The 17,681-nt window shown below is 41.3% G+C and overlaps 1 protein-coding gene and 1 long non-coding RNA gene across 13 annotated transcripts; both read left to right on the top strand.

Annotated features, from left to right (window-relative positions):
* The first annotated feature begins 1,032 nt into the window (after positions 1-1,032).
* LOC112893298 lies at positions 1,033-10,535 on the top strand. Of its 2 annotated transcripts, XM_025960555.1 has the most exons (15): positions 1,304-1,409; positions 1,511-1,632; positions 2,464-2,573; positions 3,248-3,310; positions 3,398-3,578; positions 3,662-3,766; positions 3,832-3,959; positions 4,127-4,688; positions 5,340-5,405; positions 5,560-5,636; positions 7,438-7,719; positions 8,091-8,409; positions 8,501-8,650; positions 9,188-9,724; positions 10,039-10,533. In XM_025960555.1, the coding sequence occupies exons 2-15, from the start codon at positions 1,627-1,629 to the stop codon at positions 10,225-10,227; spliced, it is 2,775 nt and encodes a 924-aa protein (XP_025816340.1). In that variant the 5' UTR covers positions 1,304-1,409; positions 1,511-1,626; the 3' UTR covers positions 10,228-10,533. The 2 variants fall into 2 exon arrangements, with proteins under 2 accessions (XP_025816331.1, XP_025816340.1); XM_025960546.1 differs by lacking the exon at positions 1,511-1,632 and having other exon boundaries at positions 1,033-1,409; positions 10,039-10,535.
* Positions 10,536-12,666: 2,131 nt separating this feature from the next.
* Positions 12,667-16,726, top strand: LOC112878963. Of its 11 annotated transcripts, none has more exons than XR_003225913.1 (9): positions 12,667-13,387; positions 13,479-13,613; positions 14,624-14,692; positions 14,782-14,866; positions 15,088-15,336; positions 15,415-15,502; positions 15,618-15,752; positions 15,910-16,008; positions 16,102-16,726. It is a non-coding gene; the product is annotated as an uncharacterized LOC112878963 (long non-coding RNA). The 11 variants fall into 11 exon arrangements; XR_003225912.1 differs by having other exon boundaries at positions 15,103-15,336; XR_003225906.1 differs by lacking the exon at positions 15,088-15,336.
* The last annotated feature ends 955 nt before the right edge of the window (positions 16,727-17,681 follow it).

Consider the following 17,681-nt stretch of genomic DNA (forward strand, 5'->3'; position numbering starts at 1 on the left):
GTGCGTATCCTCTACCAGGGTATGGTTATATGTCATCTCGCTAGCACAGGGTCTGCTGTCAGTGACATGCGTAGTGGGAGACGTGCTGTCAGGGTCAGTTCCCGCTAATAGGCGAAGGGGCTATGTTGACCTACCGTGCTGTAGCCTCCGCGCACTGTAGCAGCGCACGCCGCGGCCTTCCTGCAGCAGGTCATAATGACCCTTCGCTCACGCGCGCGGCGCCGTGATGTGACTACACGCCTCTCGCCCGCACACGCGGTGCGGTGATGCGACGCACCGCCTCGGTAACTAGCATGCTTACCGTGGTGTCAGCATACCTGCCCAATATGTCAGTGGGCAGTCCATGCCCTGTCTCGGGTACGCGCACCCTAACCACCTACATTTAATGCGATAGTTGGGCTAGCTTCTCGTAGAAGACCGACTCCCACCGCACACGTGGCGGTGCTGGCTTAGCGGCCGCTTCCTCAGAGACACGTGGGCGCACCGGACCTCCTCCCCGGTGGGAAGGGAGGTCCGGGCCGCCCTGGCTGGCTCAGGCGCCCAGGCCCCCTGGGGGTCCGGCTTCCACACGTAGGGACCCAAGACCATCCCGCGATGGTTCGGGTCCGCAGTAGGCATTCCTGAACCTTATCCTCGTGGGCACATGGAGGCGCCGGACCTGCTAGAGCGCGGGGGAGGTCCGGAGACCGTATCCCCAGCTGTCAGGCTCGGACCGTACACCTTGTCATCCAAAGGCTTAGTGCGAGGTTACGGATAACCTCGCGCCCCTCAGGCTGCTGGACACACTAGAGGTATGTACCGACAGTTTCGATTGTTCCAAAATTGATTTCATTTCCTCCAAAAATTGTCCCATGCCACGCCTGGACCACTTTGCTGAAATCCTACCGTGGAATGTAAATCTTTAGCCCAATCGTCAGAATTCAGAAAACCTGAACAGAAAGAGGCTTGTCGCTGTCGCCCTGCACTCTTGCTCCCATCTACGAGTACTTGGTTGCAGATATACCGCGGCATATACGAGTCCGGCACACTTCCCCTTCCTCCTCCTCCTCTCCTTCCCTTTCCCTCTCGCCTCGCGACAGATCGCCCCAACGCACGTCGCCCTGCCCTCCTCCCCGCCAATGGCGGCCGCGCTGGCGAGCCGGGTGGAGTCGTGGATGCGGGAACAGGCGTCACGGCTGCCGCCCTGGGCGGCGGCGCTGCCTCAGGCGCCGCGGTGGCCCTGGCCCCCGCCGCGGCCCGCCTGGCCGTGGCCCGGGGACCGCAGGCGCCAGCGGGAGCGCATGTTCCGGGAGGAGTTCGAACGGCGGCGGCGCCAGCTCTGCGAGCTCTGCCGCGCCGTCCGCGTCGACACCCTCGCCGAGCTCCAGGAGCTGCTCTGCGCCATGGTCCTCGCCGAGTGCGTCTACAAGGTCCGTCCGGTGGCACTCCCCCCATTCTGTTGCCCCGCGCTCCCTGCATATACCTTTACCGATCCCGATGGACGGACCGATTGATAGATAGATCTGTGCAGCCATTTTCGGCCCGAGACAGGTGCAAATGGTGCAAGCGGCAAAAAGGAGTAGAATGTTTGTCTAATTGCTGGATATAGGAGTTGCCTGCCTCTTCTGGTGGGGGAAGGTTAATGACATGTCTGTAAGTTTCTGTGATGCAATGATCGTGTAGTGTTGCATCCATCAAATGTGGTCACATCAGCTTGGGACACTTTTCCGACCAAAACCAGGATAGTTACATACCCTATACATTATACTGTGGAATTCGTCATTTTGTGCTTTTGCCACGAAGAAATAGCACTAATATTTGAGGTGCTTGCTCGATATAGTTGATCTTGGATTATTTGTGCTCATCTTGATATAATATAACGGTCACGACTCATGTAGATTATTAGATTTTATTTGCTTTATATTTACATTTCAAGTCTTCATCCCGCTTCCAAAAGGTCCTATTGTCTAATTTCCACCTAGCCCACCTGATCGCTGCGCTAGGACCCAATATGCTGACCCACTAGTGCCTTAAGCTTTTGAAAACACTGTTTTCCCCCAAATAAACATTAAATGCCTGAATGTTTATATTCATCTTCACTTGTAATATGTCTGATCACTATCACTCTTCCCTGCTGCTATGATGCTATCTTTCTGAATATTCTTACTTATGTCTGATCACTATCACTCTTCCCTGCTGCTATGATGCTATCTTTCTGAATATTCTTACTTATGTGATTTGCTACATATTTCTTCCCTCTTTATGTTCAAAAGCGACCATTGTCAATCTGAAGAAGAAAAATTGTTTGCTAGGATAGTAAGAACATTTAGGCCTACCCAATTTTCTTGGGGCTAAAAGGCTTTGTTGATGTTGATAGTAACAATATTTAGAATATTTCACAATATTCAATCTCCCTCCTTGCCACATGTCAGTTAATTAGCCTATTTATATGTTTAATTAACCTATTTATATTTTTTTTGGCAGAGGCCTGTTTCTGAGATGATGAGATATATCAACAAGTTTAAATCTGATTTTGGTGGAACCATTGTGTCCCTGGAGCGTGTTCAACCCTCTTTGGATCATGTACCACATCGGTAAGCCAAGAGCTAAAGCCCATTCAGAAGTTCAAATATTTGTATTTTGTGCTTCTGTTTTCGCTCTTCACAAAAGTTTGTACTCAGGCACTACAATCAAATACAATAAAGATATTATTTGTGCAACTCTAATATCTAGTAGATCAAGTCCATGTACAGTCCTTGCTTCACCTGAACTCCCTTAAAGGTGCCCAAAGAGGTAGTCCTTTCTGCGATTACTGTAGATAAGGCAAATTATGCTATGGGACGGTCCTAAATGTGTGGTATTGCTGGAAAGCACTCTATTTCTCATGGACGCTCTTGTACAAAAATCTGCCTTATACAAGGTTTCCCTTTGAAAGGAAATTGTCAACATATGGATCTCTTCTTTGATTTGAATTATGAGTGGTGACTAGCACATGGAGATTAATTCTAGCATCACTAGGCTTACTGGTCCATGGGCATTACATTTTATTGTGCACATTCTGTATTTTCCTTATGAACCCTTCACTATCGTGTACTAACAGTCCACGGCTCTATTACAAGGTTTTGCAGCATTATATCTTTAGACAATATCTTTATTTGTTCTGATTATCTGTTTTTACTGTAAGTAGTCCAAATAATGGCAACCTTCACATGGTTTTGCTGTCTTTTTATATTAATCTAATTAGTAGTGAAACACTGAAACTATGTAGGTATCTGTTGGCGGAGGCTGGTGACACCCTGTTTGCCACCTTCATTGGCACAAAGGAGTACAAGTAAGGCTTTCTTGGGAATTTCAGACTTTTTGATGTCTGTTATGTTTGCAGTAATAATTGCATCAACTGTTTGTTTTTCTTCTATAGAGATATTATTGCTGATGTGAATATACTCCAAGGGACAATATTTCATGAGGAGACTGCTCAGGATTCCACTCTTGATGTCGACTCTGGACAAAATGATGCTCAAAAAGGTGAGGAAAACCTTGGGAAATCTCAACGAGAAGCGTCAAAGAAGTTGAGAAAATCAAAACCTGCAGCGCACCGAGTAAGCATTTTCTTGCGGAATCAATTCATCTTGTTTATCACGTATCATTATTGTTAGGTTTTGCCTAATGTAGTACTATACAGGGTTTTATGGCTCGTGCTAAGGGGATTCCAGCACTGGAGTTGTACAACCTTGCACAGAAAAGGAACAGGAAACTTGTTCTTTGTGGACACTCACTTGGTGGAGCGGTAGGTACCTGTACACAGTATACAGTACCTCATTATTTGCTCATACTTATTTGATATGTCTGCAGGTAGCTGCATTGGCTACACTCGCAATCTTGAGAGTTATTGCATCCTCTCCAACTAAAGAGGATAGCAGGCTTTCTGTGAAGTGTATCACCTTCTCGCAGCCACCTGTTGGGAATGCTGCTTTGAGAGAGTAAGTTTCTTTGGATATAGCTATAATGCTGCAACTTGACTGAGCGTAAGATTATTACAACTACTATTAACTGATCTTACTTGATTTATCTGGAGAGAGGTGTGTTAGTTTAACAGGGTTGGTACTATCAAACTTTCTTCTTTATCCCCTTGTTTGCCTTTTGCTAGTTATGTTCACAAAAGAGGGTGGCAAGGCTACTTCAAATCCTACTGTATTCCAGAAGACTTGGTGCCACGCATTCTATCCCCGGCATACTTTCACCACTACAATGCCCAAACACCTGAAGCATCTTCTATAAATATAACTGATGTGAAATCTGAAGAAAATACGGAGACAAGTGCTGAAAGGCTAAAGGGGAACAATGGGGAGCAACTCGTTCTAGGTGTTGGTCCAGTCAAAAAGTCACTGTGGAGGCTTTCAAAACTTGTTCCGTTAGAAGGGGTGCGGAAAAGCTTAAGTGTAATCCAAAAACAAACAAATGTTTTTGGAAAGGCACCATCACAATTAGATAGCTATTTGCAATCAAAGGTTGATGAATCAGAAGAAGAACAACAATCTCTAGAGATTCAAGAAGGTTCACAAGGAATTGCTCTTACCCCTTTATCTGATAAAGATGGAGGGCACGATGAAGATAATAACAGGACTGAGAAAATAAATGCATCTGAAACTGGGGGTTCTAAACGCTGGACTAGAGTACCTACTTTGCCTTCGTATGTGCCATTTGGTGAGGTTAGTAACATATATTTTTGTTAATTAATGGACTCTAGTGGACTTCTTATTTTTAGCTCCCGTCTAACATGATACTCATTGCCCCTTTGCTTCAAATTGGAATTTTCAATTCAGTACGGTAGATTAACATATTTGTAAATAGATTATCTGTGAAGCACAACTTTACATGTGAACAAACATGTTGCCACAAACAACTTTCCAGTCACGTGATTGAAGGTCATCCATGGCTTAGTGCTAAACCTAGAACTTTGTTATAGAAATATTACCTTTTCCATTTCTAAATTTTCTGTAATTTAACTCCCAACATTATGCCACATAAAATTTTCTCTCAAGCTATTCATATTTACCTGTTTGAAAATGTGTAAGTTTGAAATTTGCCCATTCCTAAAATTAGATGTTGAATATTGATACAAATATATTTATTTAATAACTTTACTGTGTGCCATGCCTATTAGTGCTCTGATTTTATATGATTTGCTTATTGTCAATCTCTAGAGGTTATCATATATGTTCAGAAAATCATGCAGCAAAAGATTACAATTTTATTAGTGTGGTATCCATGCTCTTAAAAGACCCTAAGTGATTTCTCATGGTACATCCATATCTTGAAATGGATTAGAGGTTGAACTTCTGTCAATGTCTTTTTATCAGCTTTACCTGCTGGGAGATTTGTCAGTCAATACACTATCAGATTCAGAATACTCCAAGATGACATCGGTATGAGCTTCTTATTTCAGTGCCCATCCTCCTTATTTAAAAAGCTAAAAGATAGGAAGCGTTTTTTATTTTTTTTCTTAGGTTTTGGTTTTGAATTTCTTGCCATATTGGGTCTACTCATTTTCTTGCTGTATTTTGGCAAAGGCATTTGCAGGTGCAGTCTGTTATATCAGAGTTAAGAGAGCGTTTGCAATCACACTCGATGAAGTCCTACAGGGCTCGGTTCCAAAAGTAAGACCCCACTATCAGGTTATCTTCAGCTAGAACTAGCTCTTACCCAAAACTTTCACCTTCCATCTCACTGGACCTCATACCTGAACTTTCATCTTCATACCAAATATGACCTTGAAGTTATTGCATTCTTTAATCTTAAACCTTACATGGATAATGGTTAGAGAATAAAGAAAATTTATATTATTTGTAATGGTCTTCTTGGTAAACATTAATTTGCTATAAAGGTTAGGCAAGGTATCTGCACTGCTGCATCCAACATAGGGGAAATACGACTAGGCACATGTCGATGCGACTCTTTACTTTAGTTACATTAATCACAAGGCAGCCAACTCATAATTTATGGGAAACAGATGCGACTTGTTCTCCATTTCCGTATTTAGAAGTGCTAAATCTGAGCCTTTGCTAGTTTGACAAAAAAGTGGTTTGGTAATGTTTTGCTTTATATTCAAGTTTTGAAACAAGAAACTTTCTTTTCTGCAATGAAATACAGAATATGGAAAGAGAAATACCTATGTGCTACTCTACACCCTAGGTGTAGCTACATACCTAATTAATGGACAAATTTTCAGGATTAACTACTGCGCACGAATGCACGATTAATGACAGTCTTTTACTCAGTCTTTTACTGAGCATGATTCAGTAATACGGCAATTCGGTTCAGTAATATTGTAATAACATTACTGAAGAGAAATATTGTAATAAGCCTTAAATTAATAAATTGCTAAATTGAAGGAAAAACTTAATCTGAACATATGGTAAGGCAAGCCCATGGCAAGAGAAACAATGGAAAACAAGAACTCTGTTATCTATTTTGACCATGATGATGATGTGTTGAAGCAAGCTTTAAGGAATAAGGCATTATAATGTGTTTGTTAACAAAGAAACTCTGAACATGATGAAATTTTTTGGACATATTGCCTCCGTTTAAAAATGTAAGACATTTTAGCTTTGTTCCATGTCAAAATTCTCTAAATTTGACCAACATTATAGAAAAATATATTAACATTTACAGTGCATAATAAATACACTATCAAGATTTTTAATTGTGGATTCAAATGAAACTAATTTGATGTTGTAAATGATGATGATGTGTTGAAGCACGCTTTAAGGAATAATGCATTATTATTTGTTTGTTAGTGAAGAAGCTCTGAGAATGATGAAATTTTGAGACATTGCCTCTGTTTCAAATGTAAGACATTTTAGCTTTTCCCTAAGTCAAAATGATCTAAATTTGGGCACTATTCTAGAACTATATATCAACATTACAGTAACAAATAAATGCACTATCAAGACACTTAATTGTGGATTTGAATGAAGCTAATTTGATGTTGTAAATGTTGGTGCATTTTTCTATAAACTTGGTCGAAGTTAGAGAAGTTTAACTTAGGATAAAATTAAAAAATCTTACATTTGGATCTCAGTGAGTGGCAGCACTATTCTACACCCTAGGTGTAGCGGTTATTCTGCACCCAGCAGTAAAATTAGTGATCAAACTGAACAGAAATTACTGAATCGAGGTACCATATTACTGAATCACGTTGAATAAAACGGTGTCATTAATCGCGCGCAGCAGTAGTTACTGAAAATCTTTTCAGTAATTAGCTAGGTCTACACCTAGGGTAGAATAGTACATGGGCTCAGGGAGTATATATCATCCTGGTGTGATCATTCCCAATTTGGTTCTTGGTTTTATTGACTTATGTATTTAAGCATTTCTTTAGTTATTGTATATCATTCAGTCAGTCTAATTGGAATCAATTGACCACCCACAGCTAATGTTGTTGTCTTCTTTATGCAGAATATATGATTCGTGCATGTGTGCAAATGCCCCCATATTTACGGGCATCGAACAGTTGCCACAATTTTCACATCTACAAGAACTAATTGGTCTAGCAGCTGCTGATTCTGTTGAACTTGGTCATATCGTGGATCCTCCTGTTATTCGAACTGCCACTTCTATTCTTCCTCTTGGATGGAATGGACTCCCTGGTGGTAAAAATGCTGAGCCGCTGAAAGTTGACATAATTGGGCATGGCCTGCATTTGTGCACTCTTTTCCAGGCACAGATAAACGGAAACTGGTATGCGTTAGTTTGTGAAATTTTACAAGTTTCGTGATAGAGCTCAGCAAAGTCTATTTTATTTATTTTGCAATGTAATTGGTTAATCACTATAAGCTTTTGTTGACATTTTGGTGTCTTCTCTATCTTGTCATACTATAAGCTTTTGTTAACATTTTGGTGTATTCTCTATCTTGTCATACTCTGTTCTTTAGATCTAGAACATTAAGGTCATCAAGATAATTTTTTAAAACCCGTCATTCAAACAAGATTCTGCACGTGCTAGGGGTGCAATGTATATGATTGTTCCATTGGATTGATTGGCTATCATGTACACACAGTGGTACATCTATAAGTATTTCCATACTTTAATTGGAGGTATTTGTATACAGGTATTCCACAGTAGTAGAGACTCTACCATCAGCCACTTCATACTCACCAAATGAAGAAATGCAACCTACATTGCAAAAAATGCGGATCCTTGTTGGCCATCCACTAAAGCAGCCTCCAAATTACACTAGTGAGGATTTCATGGTTCCTGTGATCACAGGTGCTGATTCAAACCCGGAATTTGGATTTGAGTCATTGTTTGAAGATAAAGATTGCTGCAAGGGTTTGAGTGGATTTCTCATATATGGAACAAATGATTTTGTAACTGTATGTAAAGAGGTCTATGTCAGGACACGGAGGGTGCGATTGCTTGGATTAGAGGTGCCTCCATATCTTTGGGTATTGTTATAATATGTCCATTTACATAAGCTCCATGGATATGCTACATATTGGATATATTTGTGTGATGTAGGGGGCAGGTAAAACTTCCCTGCTTAAAGCAATGTTAGGACAAGTTAAAGAAAGAAACAATGCAGTTCTTGAATGCATACATGTAGATTTGCATGGCAAAGGAATATCAAGCGGATTGTGCTACATAGATTCGACAACAGTGAACTTGCAGGTATTGTTGTTGCTTTTTGTTCTCTTGAATTTAGCTCTAAATGTGTTCTGTTATGAATTTCTATTAACTTGTGACACAGTTGAAACCATTTTAAAATGGTGGCACTTGTATTAAGTTTCCATCAAAGCTCTTATGTTGATACAACTGAAAATGTATTATTCTCTCTAGATTTTACACAACTTCATTGTGCTGGATTGCACTACTTACCCAGTAGTGTAGTATGGAAAATGTAATGGAATTGTGGGATGAAAATTGACGTGTGAATTAGGAAACTATCTGGAAAAATATGCTTTGAGTCTTTTTTCTAGTATGATACTGAGTCTACTGGAGTTTAACCATTACTTCTGAAATGTGTAATTGGTCGGTATTGTTATTGGGTTTCATGGTCCACAGAAGTGCAGATACATGGGGAGTAACATGTTCCTTGTTCTTGTCTGGTGAACTCCTTTATGGTAGATGAAGAGTGGATACCTGCTCTTTCTGTCTATATCCTGAATATCTAACCCTATGTATTGTTGTGAACTTGTCTTACATCAGGAGCTACCTTTGGAGGTTAGGCGGTTCAAAGAAGAATTGCTCTTAGGAGTACATGATCTCAGCAGGAGGACTGACCTTGTTATTGCCGTGCATAACCTAGCACATCGAATTCCACAGTATCAACAGTCCAATACTTCTCAGCCTAAGCCTGCTCTTTCACTTCTCTTGCATGAAGCTAAGGCTCTTGGCATTCCTTGGATTCTTGCAATAACCAACAAATTCTCTGTCAGTGCACATGAGCAGAACTCGTTGATCAGCTCAGCTATTGAAGCATATCAGGCTTCTCCTGAGATGACGAAAATTGTTAACTCTACCCCATTTCTAATGCCAAGTGCTAGAAATAGTTTGCTGCCGATTGGTTCATCTGCTGTGAATTTGGGGAACAAGGATCCTGCAAACAGATCTGCTTATCTTCCTGTAAACTTTGCACTATCACCATTTCAGAGGAAGGACATTGTTATGCATGTGGAGGGTGTTACTGCCCTTCGCCAACTTGTGCATCAAGTAGTCCAAAATAATGAAGAACCAGCATTTGAGGTACGTTTCGCTATCCTTCTATGTTTGTTTTTAAGGGAAAAAAATGGGGCAAGAGCATTATTTTATGTATTGCATGAACATTAACCTTTTAGAAACTCAGGTTTGATAGTACTGTGTATGCCACATGTATTGCTTCAAATGTGCCTTCATGGTATTATCATGGCAGCTTTCTTTCCCATAGAAGAGTGACATTCCATGAGCTGTGACTTCGGAAGCTTAATGAGACTAGGATGAAGATCATTGCTAAGATTTTAAGGCGTGCTCTTCGTGTTACTTTTTAGCTGCAACCCTAAATTCTGCACATGATTGGACAGGAGCTTGCTCGTGAGAGATTGTTGCTGGACCTGGCGCGAGAGAAGGCGGCATCTCTGCAAGCGAAACAGAGGCCATCTAAAAGAGATGGCTCCGTTACAGCTGCTGCTGTAGGTGCATCACTTGGTGCGGGCCTGGGGATTGTAATGGCCGTAATAATGGGAGCAGCGTCAGCCCTCCGAAAGCCGTGATTCTTCTTGTCTTGTTTTCATTTATTTATTGTTTATAATTTCTTTTATTAGTATATATTTATAGTTTATTCATGTTCCGGGCATTGAAGAATTTCTCGGTAAAAGAGGGCACTAGGGTAGAGCCGTAGAGGGCACTAGGAAGTCCATAATAGGTAGCACTAGCAGATAGCGCAGTGCACATTTGGCTGTGTAATTGTGTATATAATAGGTTAGGCCTTCACTGATCACATGATTTCATATGTTCTTTACGTCGCAATTACACTCTACTACATCTTCAGCATGTTCATCAGCCCAGTTTACCGCTTTCATCTCTTGTTAATCTGACCATAGAGGGGATAAAAAGCACCCGCCGTGCTCCTCCGGTTGACATGGTAAATGGGAATAGGGCGTGACAGAATCGGCAATGGGACGTTGCTTTCGAAAATTGTGATGCTTATCACGGAAGAAAAATGGGAAGGGGCCGGGTGACTATTGGAGTATTGGGAGGAAGAGCAAGCTACCACGGGGAAAAAGTCGTGATAGAAGCGGCAGTGCCAAGAGGTTGAAAATTAGGATCCCTTTGGAACGTAGGATTTCTAAAACGCGGGAATAAGAAAAATGCAGAATTAAACCGTCTATGCAATTGAAATCATGTAGGAATCCAGAACACAGGAAGAGATACAAAATATGTGTTTGGATGCTACATTTTTTAGGAACATGTAGTATTCCTAAGACACAAAGCAAAGAAAAATAAGGTTGGACCTCATGCTTATTTTCCTTCAAAACTCGCATTGAAGAGTCCATTCGATAGGAATTTCAAAGGAAATCATAGGATTCAATCATTTGTTTCAAAGACTCATTGAAAAATTCCTATAAAATTTTAATCTTTCAAAATTCATATATTTTTCCTCCATTCAAAGGAGGCGTTAAAGTATATGTGTCGCATGCACTGATGACGCGCTCACAACACACATACTCACGTTGATTGTGTCTAAACAAAATCTAAGAGCCCTCTCAAGAAAATTATAAGCACCCACGCTGAGTTGGCCCTAGTGAACCTGCATCACAAAGCTCGAATAGCTGATAGCATGATTTATTAAAACAATAAAAAGTAGCTAATCCAATTACCAACCACTATAATAGTACTATTTTTCACCCATTCTACGAAACAATAATATAGATAAACTTTGTAATGCCCACTTGCTCAGACACTTTTAAAATCACTGATCCGTTTGTAACATAAGCGTTGAGAATTGGCTTTATTTCATGATAAACAAATTGTTATACCTACAACTACTTTACTATGCAATAGTCAGAATCAATAAGTTGGAAAAGTTAATAAATGCATTAAATGGTTTATGTCCTATTTAGATGCAAATTATTTTTGAAGTTTTAGAAAAATGCCATGGTTTTATAAAATACTTTTGTTTTGAAAAGCTATGGGATGTTTGGATACAAACCTTATAGTTTACAAAGTATTGTTAAGATTGTAATCTTTTGTAAATTTGTCTGAATTTATCTTTTTGACACCAACGAAAATAATGAAACTTTCTGAAATTTAAACCATGCCGGTCAACATGGTAAAAATAAGCTTAAGGAAATAAGTGTAACGGCGCTGCTAGCGTCCGGACGTCCGGACGCCTGCCTCATCATCTGATAATGTTGAAAAGCAAAATCCCGCTACAACATGGTGCAATGTTGCACGAGACATTATAATAGAAGTTTTTTGACAAATCCCACAGCAACATGGTATGATGTTTCACGTAACATCTAGATGAGAAATCCTATCGCAATATCCTACAGTATTAAAGAGTTTCACCCCATGTCCCAAAACCAATAATGATGCAAAAATCAAATGAAAGCTCAGATCAAAACAAAAGAGTTCTCAATGCTAAATCAATTACCGCAACATCAAGGAAAAGATAGTGCAACAGCTAAAAAGAGCTAGTGCAACATACATAAACGTTACAGCAACAAGACCAAAGTCACTCCCCCACACATCCAAAATTAGGCACAACAATATCCAGATAATTCGTTACAACAATGCAACTTATTCTCGAAACATACTGAAACATCTAGAAAGAACCATCGCAACTAATTAACCTATTTTCTGCAACACGTTCTCAGATCAAAATAGATGAATCAGCTTGATTAAAGACCTCTCCCCTTTGGCCTCCTTCCCGCGTTCACGGGGAAAATGGGACGCGTGTGATCCCCGCGAGCTCTGGTTATTTTTCAAAAAACACCCTCCATTTCTTTAAGAATCACAACTCAGTGCAGCACGTCCAAAACGAAGAGGAACCGCGTTGTTATATTTTTTTTATATAGGTCCTCATGTTAAACTTTAATTCAAGGCGAAGAAGGGAAAATTCGATATGGCTGTTATTTTTACAAAACTTCCCCCGCGAGGCACTTTTGCGAAACCCCCCTCCCGCAGCCCCCGCGTTCCCTCTCCCACTCTCCTCCCCGCCGCCGCCCTCTCTCTCCCAGCTCTCCGCAGCCACCTCCCCTCCCCTTCTCCCTCTCCGCCTGCCTCCGCCGCCCCGCCCGCTCCCGCAGGATCCAGATCCGACGTGGGGGGCAGCGGCACCCCGTTCCTCCGCCCGGCTCTGCCCCAGAGCTCCACCATGCCGCCCCTCTCCGCCCGACATCACCCTGGCGCTCCTCAGCGAGGCCCCAGGCGTCGCAGCCTAGGATCTCCGGCACCGTCTCGAGCTTGGACGCCGCTGCAGCGTCCCAGACGCAACCCTAGCCCTCTCATTCTCTTTCCCTCCTCCACATCACTACAGCCGCCGCCCGCCCCCCCCCCCCCCCCCCCCCCCCCTTGATCCGAAAGGGCGAGCTGCTCCTCGCCGAGGCTCGCGAAGCTCGGGATACGGCTACGGTGGAGTGGTGGTCGGCATGGGGGCGAGCCCATCTGCGCTGCAGCCTTCGTGGCTGCGCACGTGAAATGGTTGCGGCAGACTCGGCACACGGAACCTTGCCCCGAGTAGCCACATGGCTAACGATGCCTGGGCGCTTGGCCTCGCCGCCTGGGAAAAGGACGCCGCCTTCGAGGGGGACCTTGGGCGCTGCTTGCCTGCACCACAGGCCGCGCATCCGACGCCTCTAAGTGTCATAGCTGCAGCTCGCTTCCATGCTCGCAGGGGTATTCCTCCCCGGCTGACCTCGACGATGTACGGTACGGCGCGGCGACAATTCCTAATCCTGTGAGGATGTGGCTTCTTCCTCTATCCCGTATGATATGTACTCAATCTCTTGCTTCTTCATAGGATTCCTCGATGATTTGTTCTAGAGCTTGGATGTGGAGCCTTTTAGTTTCATCGAGGATCTTCAGCATTGGCATGGAGACTGCTGCCGTCAGAGATTGAGGCCAAGGCTGTTGTTTCCTTCATGGTTGGCTAATGGTAATTCCATCAAACATTGGAGTGCTTTTGAATTTGTAACGGCAATGAAATTGGTGATGCTAAACCTGCGACACTGGTTCTTATAGCTTCAATTGACACCCATGCCATAATCTTGTAATTTATGCTGTGTTCTTTTCTCATGTCTTTGGCTCTTTGCCCCTCCCATGAAACTTCACGACTGCTTTGCTCCTATGCGCATATGTGGTTGTATTATTTTTCACATCTTCTGTTAGATTAGGTTTTGTAATGAAGTTTTCCTCTTGAGACACTTTACTTAGAAAATCTGTAGAAATATCAAGCATTAAGCTTTGGGGTCTCAATACTGATACTCTAGCTTTTTAGTGTACATCTTAAATGGTTGAATCAAGACCTTTGTTTGCACACAATGCCCTTTGGTTGACTGTACCTTTCTTTGGTGGTAACCTAGGAATCGTTTAGTCTTTTAGATAAGCTCCGGCTTTTAGTGAGGTGATTCATCTGGTCTTCTCTCTTTCAATCCTCTTTTCCAATGTATTCTTAGTAGATAACAATTTTACCCAAATTTCCTATTGATACTTGATATAATTGATTGTTGTCGATTGAAAATATTAAAATCTCTGTCCTTTTCTGACTTAGTTGAATTCGAATCTTCCATCGCTATGTTTTAACAATTGGAAGATATTTTTTAAGAATGTTTAGCAATATCAGTCGAAACTTTGCTTTGTGGGCTGATGCCACCTCCCAGGAATGAAAAGGCAATATGGTGGAGAAGTAAGAAAACACTTCCTTAACAGCTTATGAAAAGCCTCTATGCTGACTGGTTATTTATATGTCAGAATAGCTAATTAGGAGTTGAACTTCTCAAACATTGACTTCTTTTCTTGTATGTTTGCTGTGGATGCAAACATAAACTCCTCTCTTCCAAAAGATGTTGCCGTCTGTTTTTCTTTATCTCTTTACATTGACTTCTTTTCTTGTATTCATTATCTGAATATTTTTTTCTATCTTTCTAATTTCTCATCCGGATGAAGGCTATCCTAAACATAGTTTACATTGCTGATTACCTGCTGGCCGTATAGCAAAATGTTATATAGTGCAAGGTGAGCCATAAGTACTCCTTTCTTGCTATGTTACTTTACTCTGATCGTTCAGTTGCTATGTACCTTATCAGTTTTCTTCAAAATTTAAGGTCCATTGCTGCTTGCCTAGGAACTGCTTGGGGATTCATCCTATCGTCTCACCCATCCTCTACGCTCCACTGCTGACAACCCAAGGTCCATCTTCTCCCATCTCTTCCCTCCATTGCACACAGTGACTTGGTTAAGTTATCATTTGATAAATTAATTAGCTGGTCATGAGATTGTGACCTGAATGATTGACCTTGTACTTGAGAAATTAATGAAAGATTTTATCATTTTATTTGCTACAAGAATATCTAAGCCAGGCATATGTTTAGTTAGATCTTGGTATGAATGAATGGTTGTTGTTTGCTCAGCCTTTTATGAATTAGGTGCTGCACACAATCAACAGTAACCGGTAACAAGACTTGAGGTTCAGCTATCCTGGAATAAGTTTAGAAATTCAGAGAGTTAACAACCTGCTTTTCTTTGGTCAAGATGCCCAAGGGTTTCAGCTAGACCTATAGTAGAAATTCTGTATTTGCTTCCTTCAAACGGCGGTTGTGCCCACAAATGAGTTGTATTTCAATTTGTGGGAGATCTGAATGAATATGGATTGGCCTAATGTGAGTTTGAGATGCCTAATATAATGCTATTGCTACCAAAATGGTGATGATTCTCATGATTGTGTGTTTGATTGCCAGCTAGCCATGAAATTTTTGATCGATGCAAGTGGGAATCCTTCTTAGATTGGCAATGATTGGAAGGTCTTGGAATTGATTCAATTTGTTGGTAAGAAGCCTAACATCCTCGGATGGATTTTTCCCCCCTTGGGAACCTTTGGAATTGTTAGATGTACAATGATACATTATAGCTGGATTAACCCAACTAATTTATATGTCTGCAGGTATTAGAATTTGCATTGAAAGACAAGATGATGGCGTACAACTATGATAGATTGCTTACCTTTCAAGTGTTTATGCTCTTGCCCTCTACTGACAGTATTTACGCACGTTTCATGGTATATATTTCTTTTTCTTGGGTAAGCATGTGTTTTAAATTATCTGTAGTCTTTTGCAAGCAATGAAATATTCTATGAGCATTTTAACTGTAACATAAATTTATATTAAACTTAGCAAAACAAGAATGCAATGGAAATTGTCAGTCTTCTAAAGTTCTTCAATCTGTTTCATGCGAAGGCTCAAATATCGCTTTGATGTCAGGGCGAATCGCTTGCAAGTCCCACCATTGAAGGTGTGTGGTGTCATCACATCTTGTTTGTTTTCTACTAATTTTCCGTAAGTCAATCTATTGGTTGTGCCTTGATTTGCTAATTTCGGCCATGATTAGATATATAACGCTCACTGTCTCACATGATTGATTTTTATCAGGGGCAATGGATGTATATTCTTCAGTTGCAAATAATGAAAGAAAACAATAATAACCTCACTGAGCTCAATTGTCGTCTCTGTTCTGGAGAATGTTTGAGCTACAGTTTGCCAAAAAATTAAACACCACTTACAAGAAAATTGAACTGTATGCAGATTCAAAGATGTTTGTCTCAATGAGCTCAATTACCGCCTCTGTTCTTTTTGGGGGGTATTTGTGTGGTGTTCAGTGCACTGAAGATCCAAAAAGGTGGATTATCAATGTATCTCTAGAGATCTCGTATGTTTTCGCTTCACTTTTCAGGGAACATTTAGGAAAAAAATATAGAGAGGCGTTCTGCTAGTTGCTGTTAAAAAGCTTGATGATGAAGAACCATCATCAGTGGCTGATGTGCTAGACTTACAATAACCAAAGGACGAGGCAAATTATTACAATCATTTGATGGGTATTGCCGACAGTCTCCCCGCTTTAGCTTCGCTTGCATTCTTAGGAAAAGATTGTGATTATGACATTTTTTTGCACTGTGTGTATGTAATTTAAGTTAACAAGTAATGGAGTGCATATGCCCATTTTATGTAGAAAAATTATGACTGCTATATAAGATTTGGTGTGCCTAATCTTTACTTTATATTCTGACCATAACCAGACGTGTTGCAATATCTAGAAGAACATTTTCAAAATAATAGCTATAAGGAGATTGTTTATATTTTGAGAAAATAAGAAAAATATTTCTGCTTTGAAAATATTAACTGCATTAAAACATCTCACGTTCTAGTGTTACAACTTTAGCTTATCTATGTATAAGTTCAAACTAAAAAGTGTTGAATCAAATATGGAACATTTCACGTTCAATTTTACAATTTTCTATTATTATCATAATAGGGCGCGCGTTTGCGCCAAATGTTTGTTCTCGTGAAAGATAAGAGAAGGTTGGCAAGTGGAAACTGAAGGGGATCGTGCTTGGTTCCCACCGCAACTAGCTTGATGTAGTTCTGGACATGAAGAATGATGGGAGAGAGTACGACGAGTGAGTGTTGGGATCATGGGGCGAGCGAATCATAGTTGTTTTTTGAGAAACGAAAAGTATTGCCGAAACATCCCAAATAGACCTGAACGACAAGCACAACGTATTGCTGCAGCATCAAAAACTTGAATATGGAACCAAAAATCGCTCACGAGTTTCTAAACACCCAAAACTATATGAATGCTCAAAATATATACATGCAACATCTCAGATGAACTATGGCAACATCACTTCCCAAAACGAAGCTCTATGACAGGGATGGAGCTCCGCTGCTCTAGGCCATCGAAATTGACACCTTCGGGTTGGCGCTGGGCACCTTGAGCCCTTGACACCCAAATCGAGGCTCCACTGCCCAGATCGAGCTCTTTGTCTCCAAATTCACACCTACCACTGGGATAAAGGATCTTATTGTCTGATTTACCACTACATCGCTGGCGTCTTGAGTTCCTGGTTGCAACATCCTTAATCTCCAGAGGCAATGGTTTTGACGGGGAAGTTGTCAATGCCGGCGGTGAGTAGGGACTCCATCTTGTCGCGGCGCACGTACGTGATGGTGGC

This window comes from Panicum hallii, chromosome 1 (assembly GCF_002211085.1).
Source record: "Panicum hallii strain FIL2 chromosome 1, PHallii_v3.1, whole genome shotgun sequence".
Taxonomy (NCBI): Eukaryota; Viridiplantae; Streptophyta; class Magnoliopsida; order Poales; family Poaceae; genus Panicum; species Panicum hallii.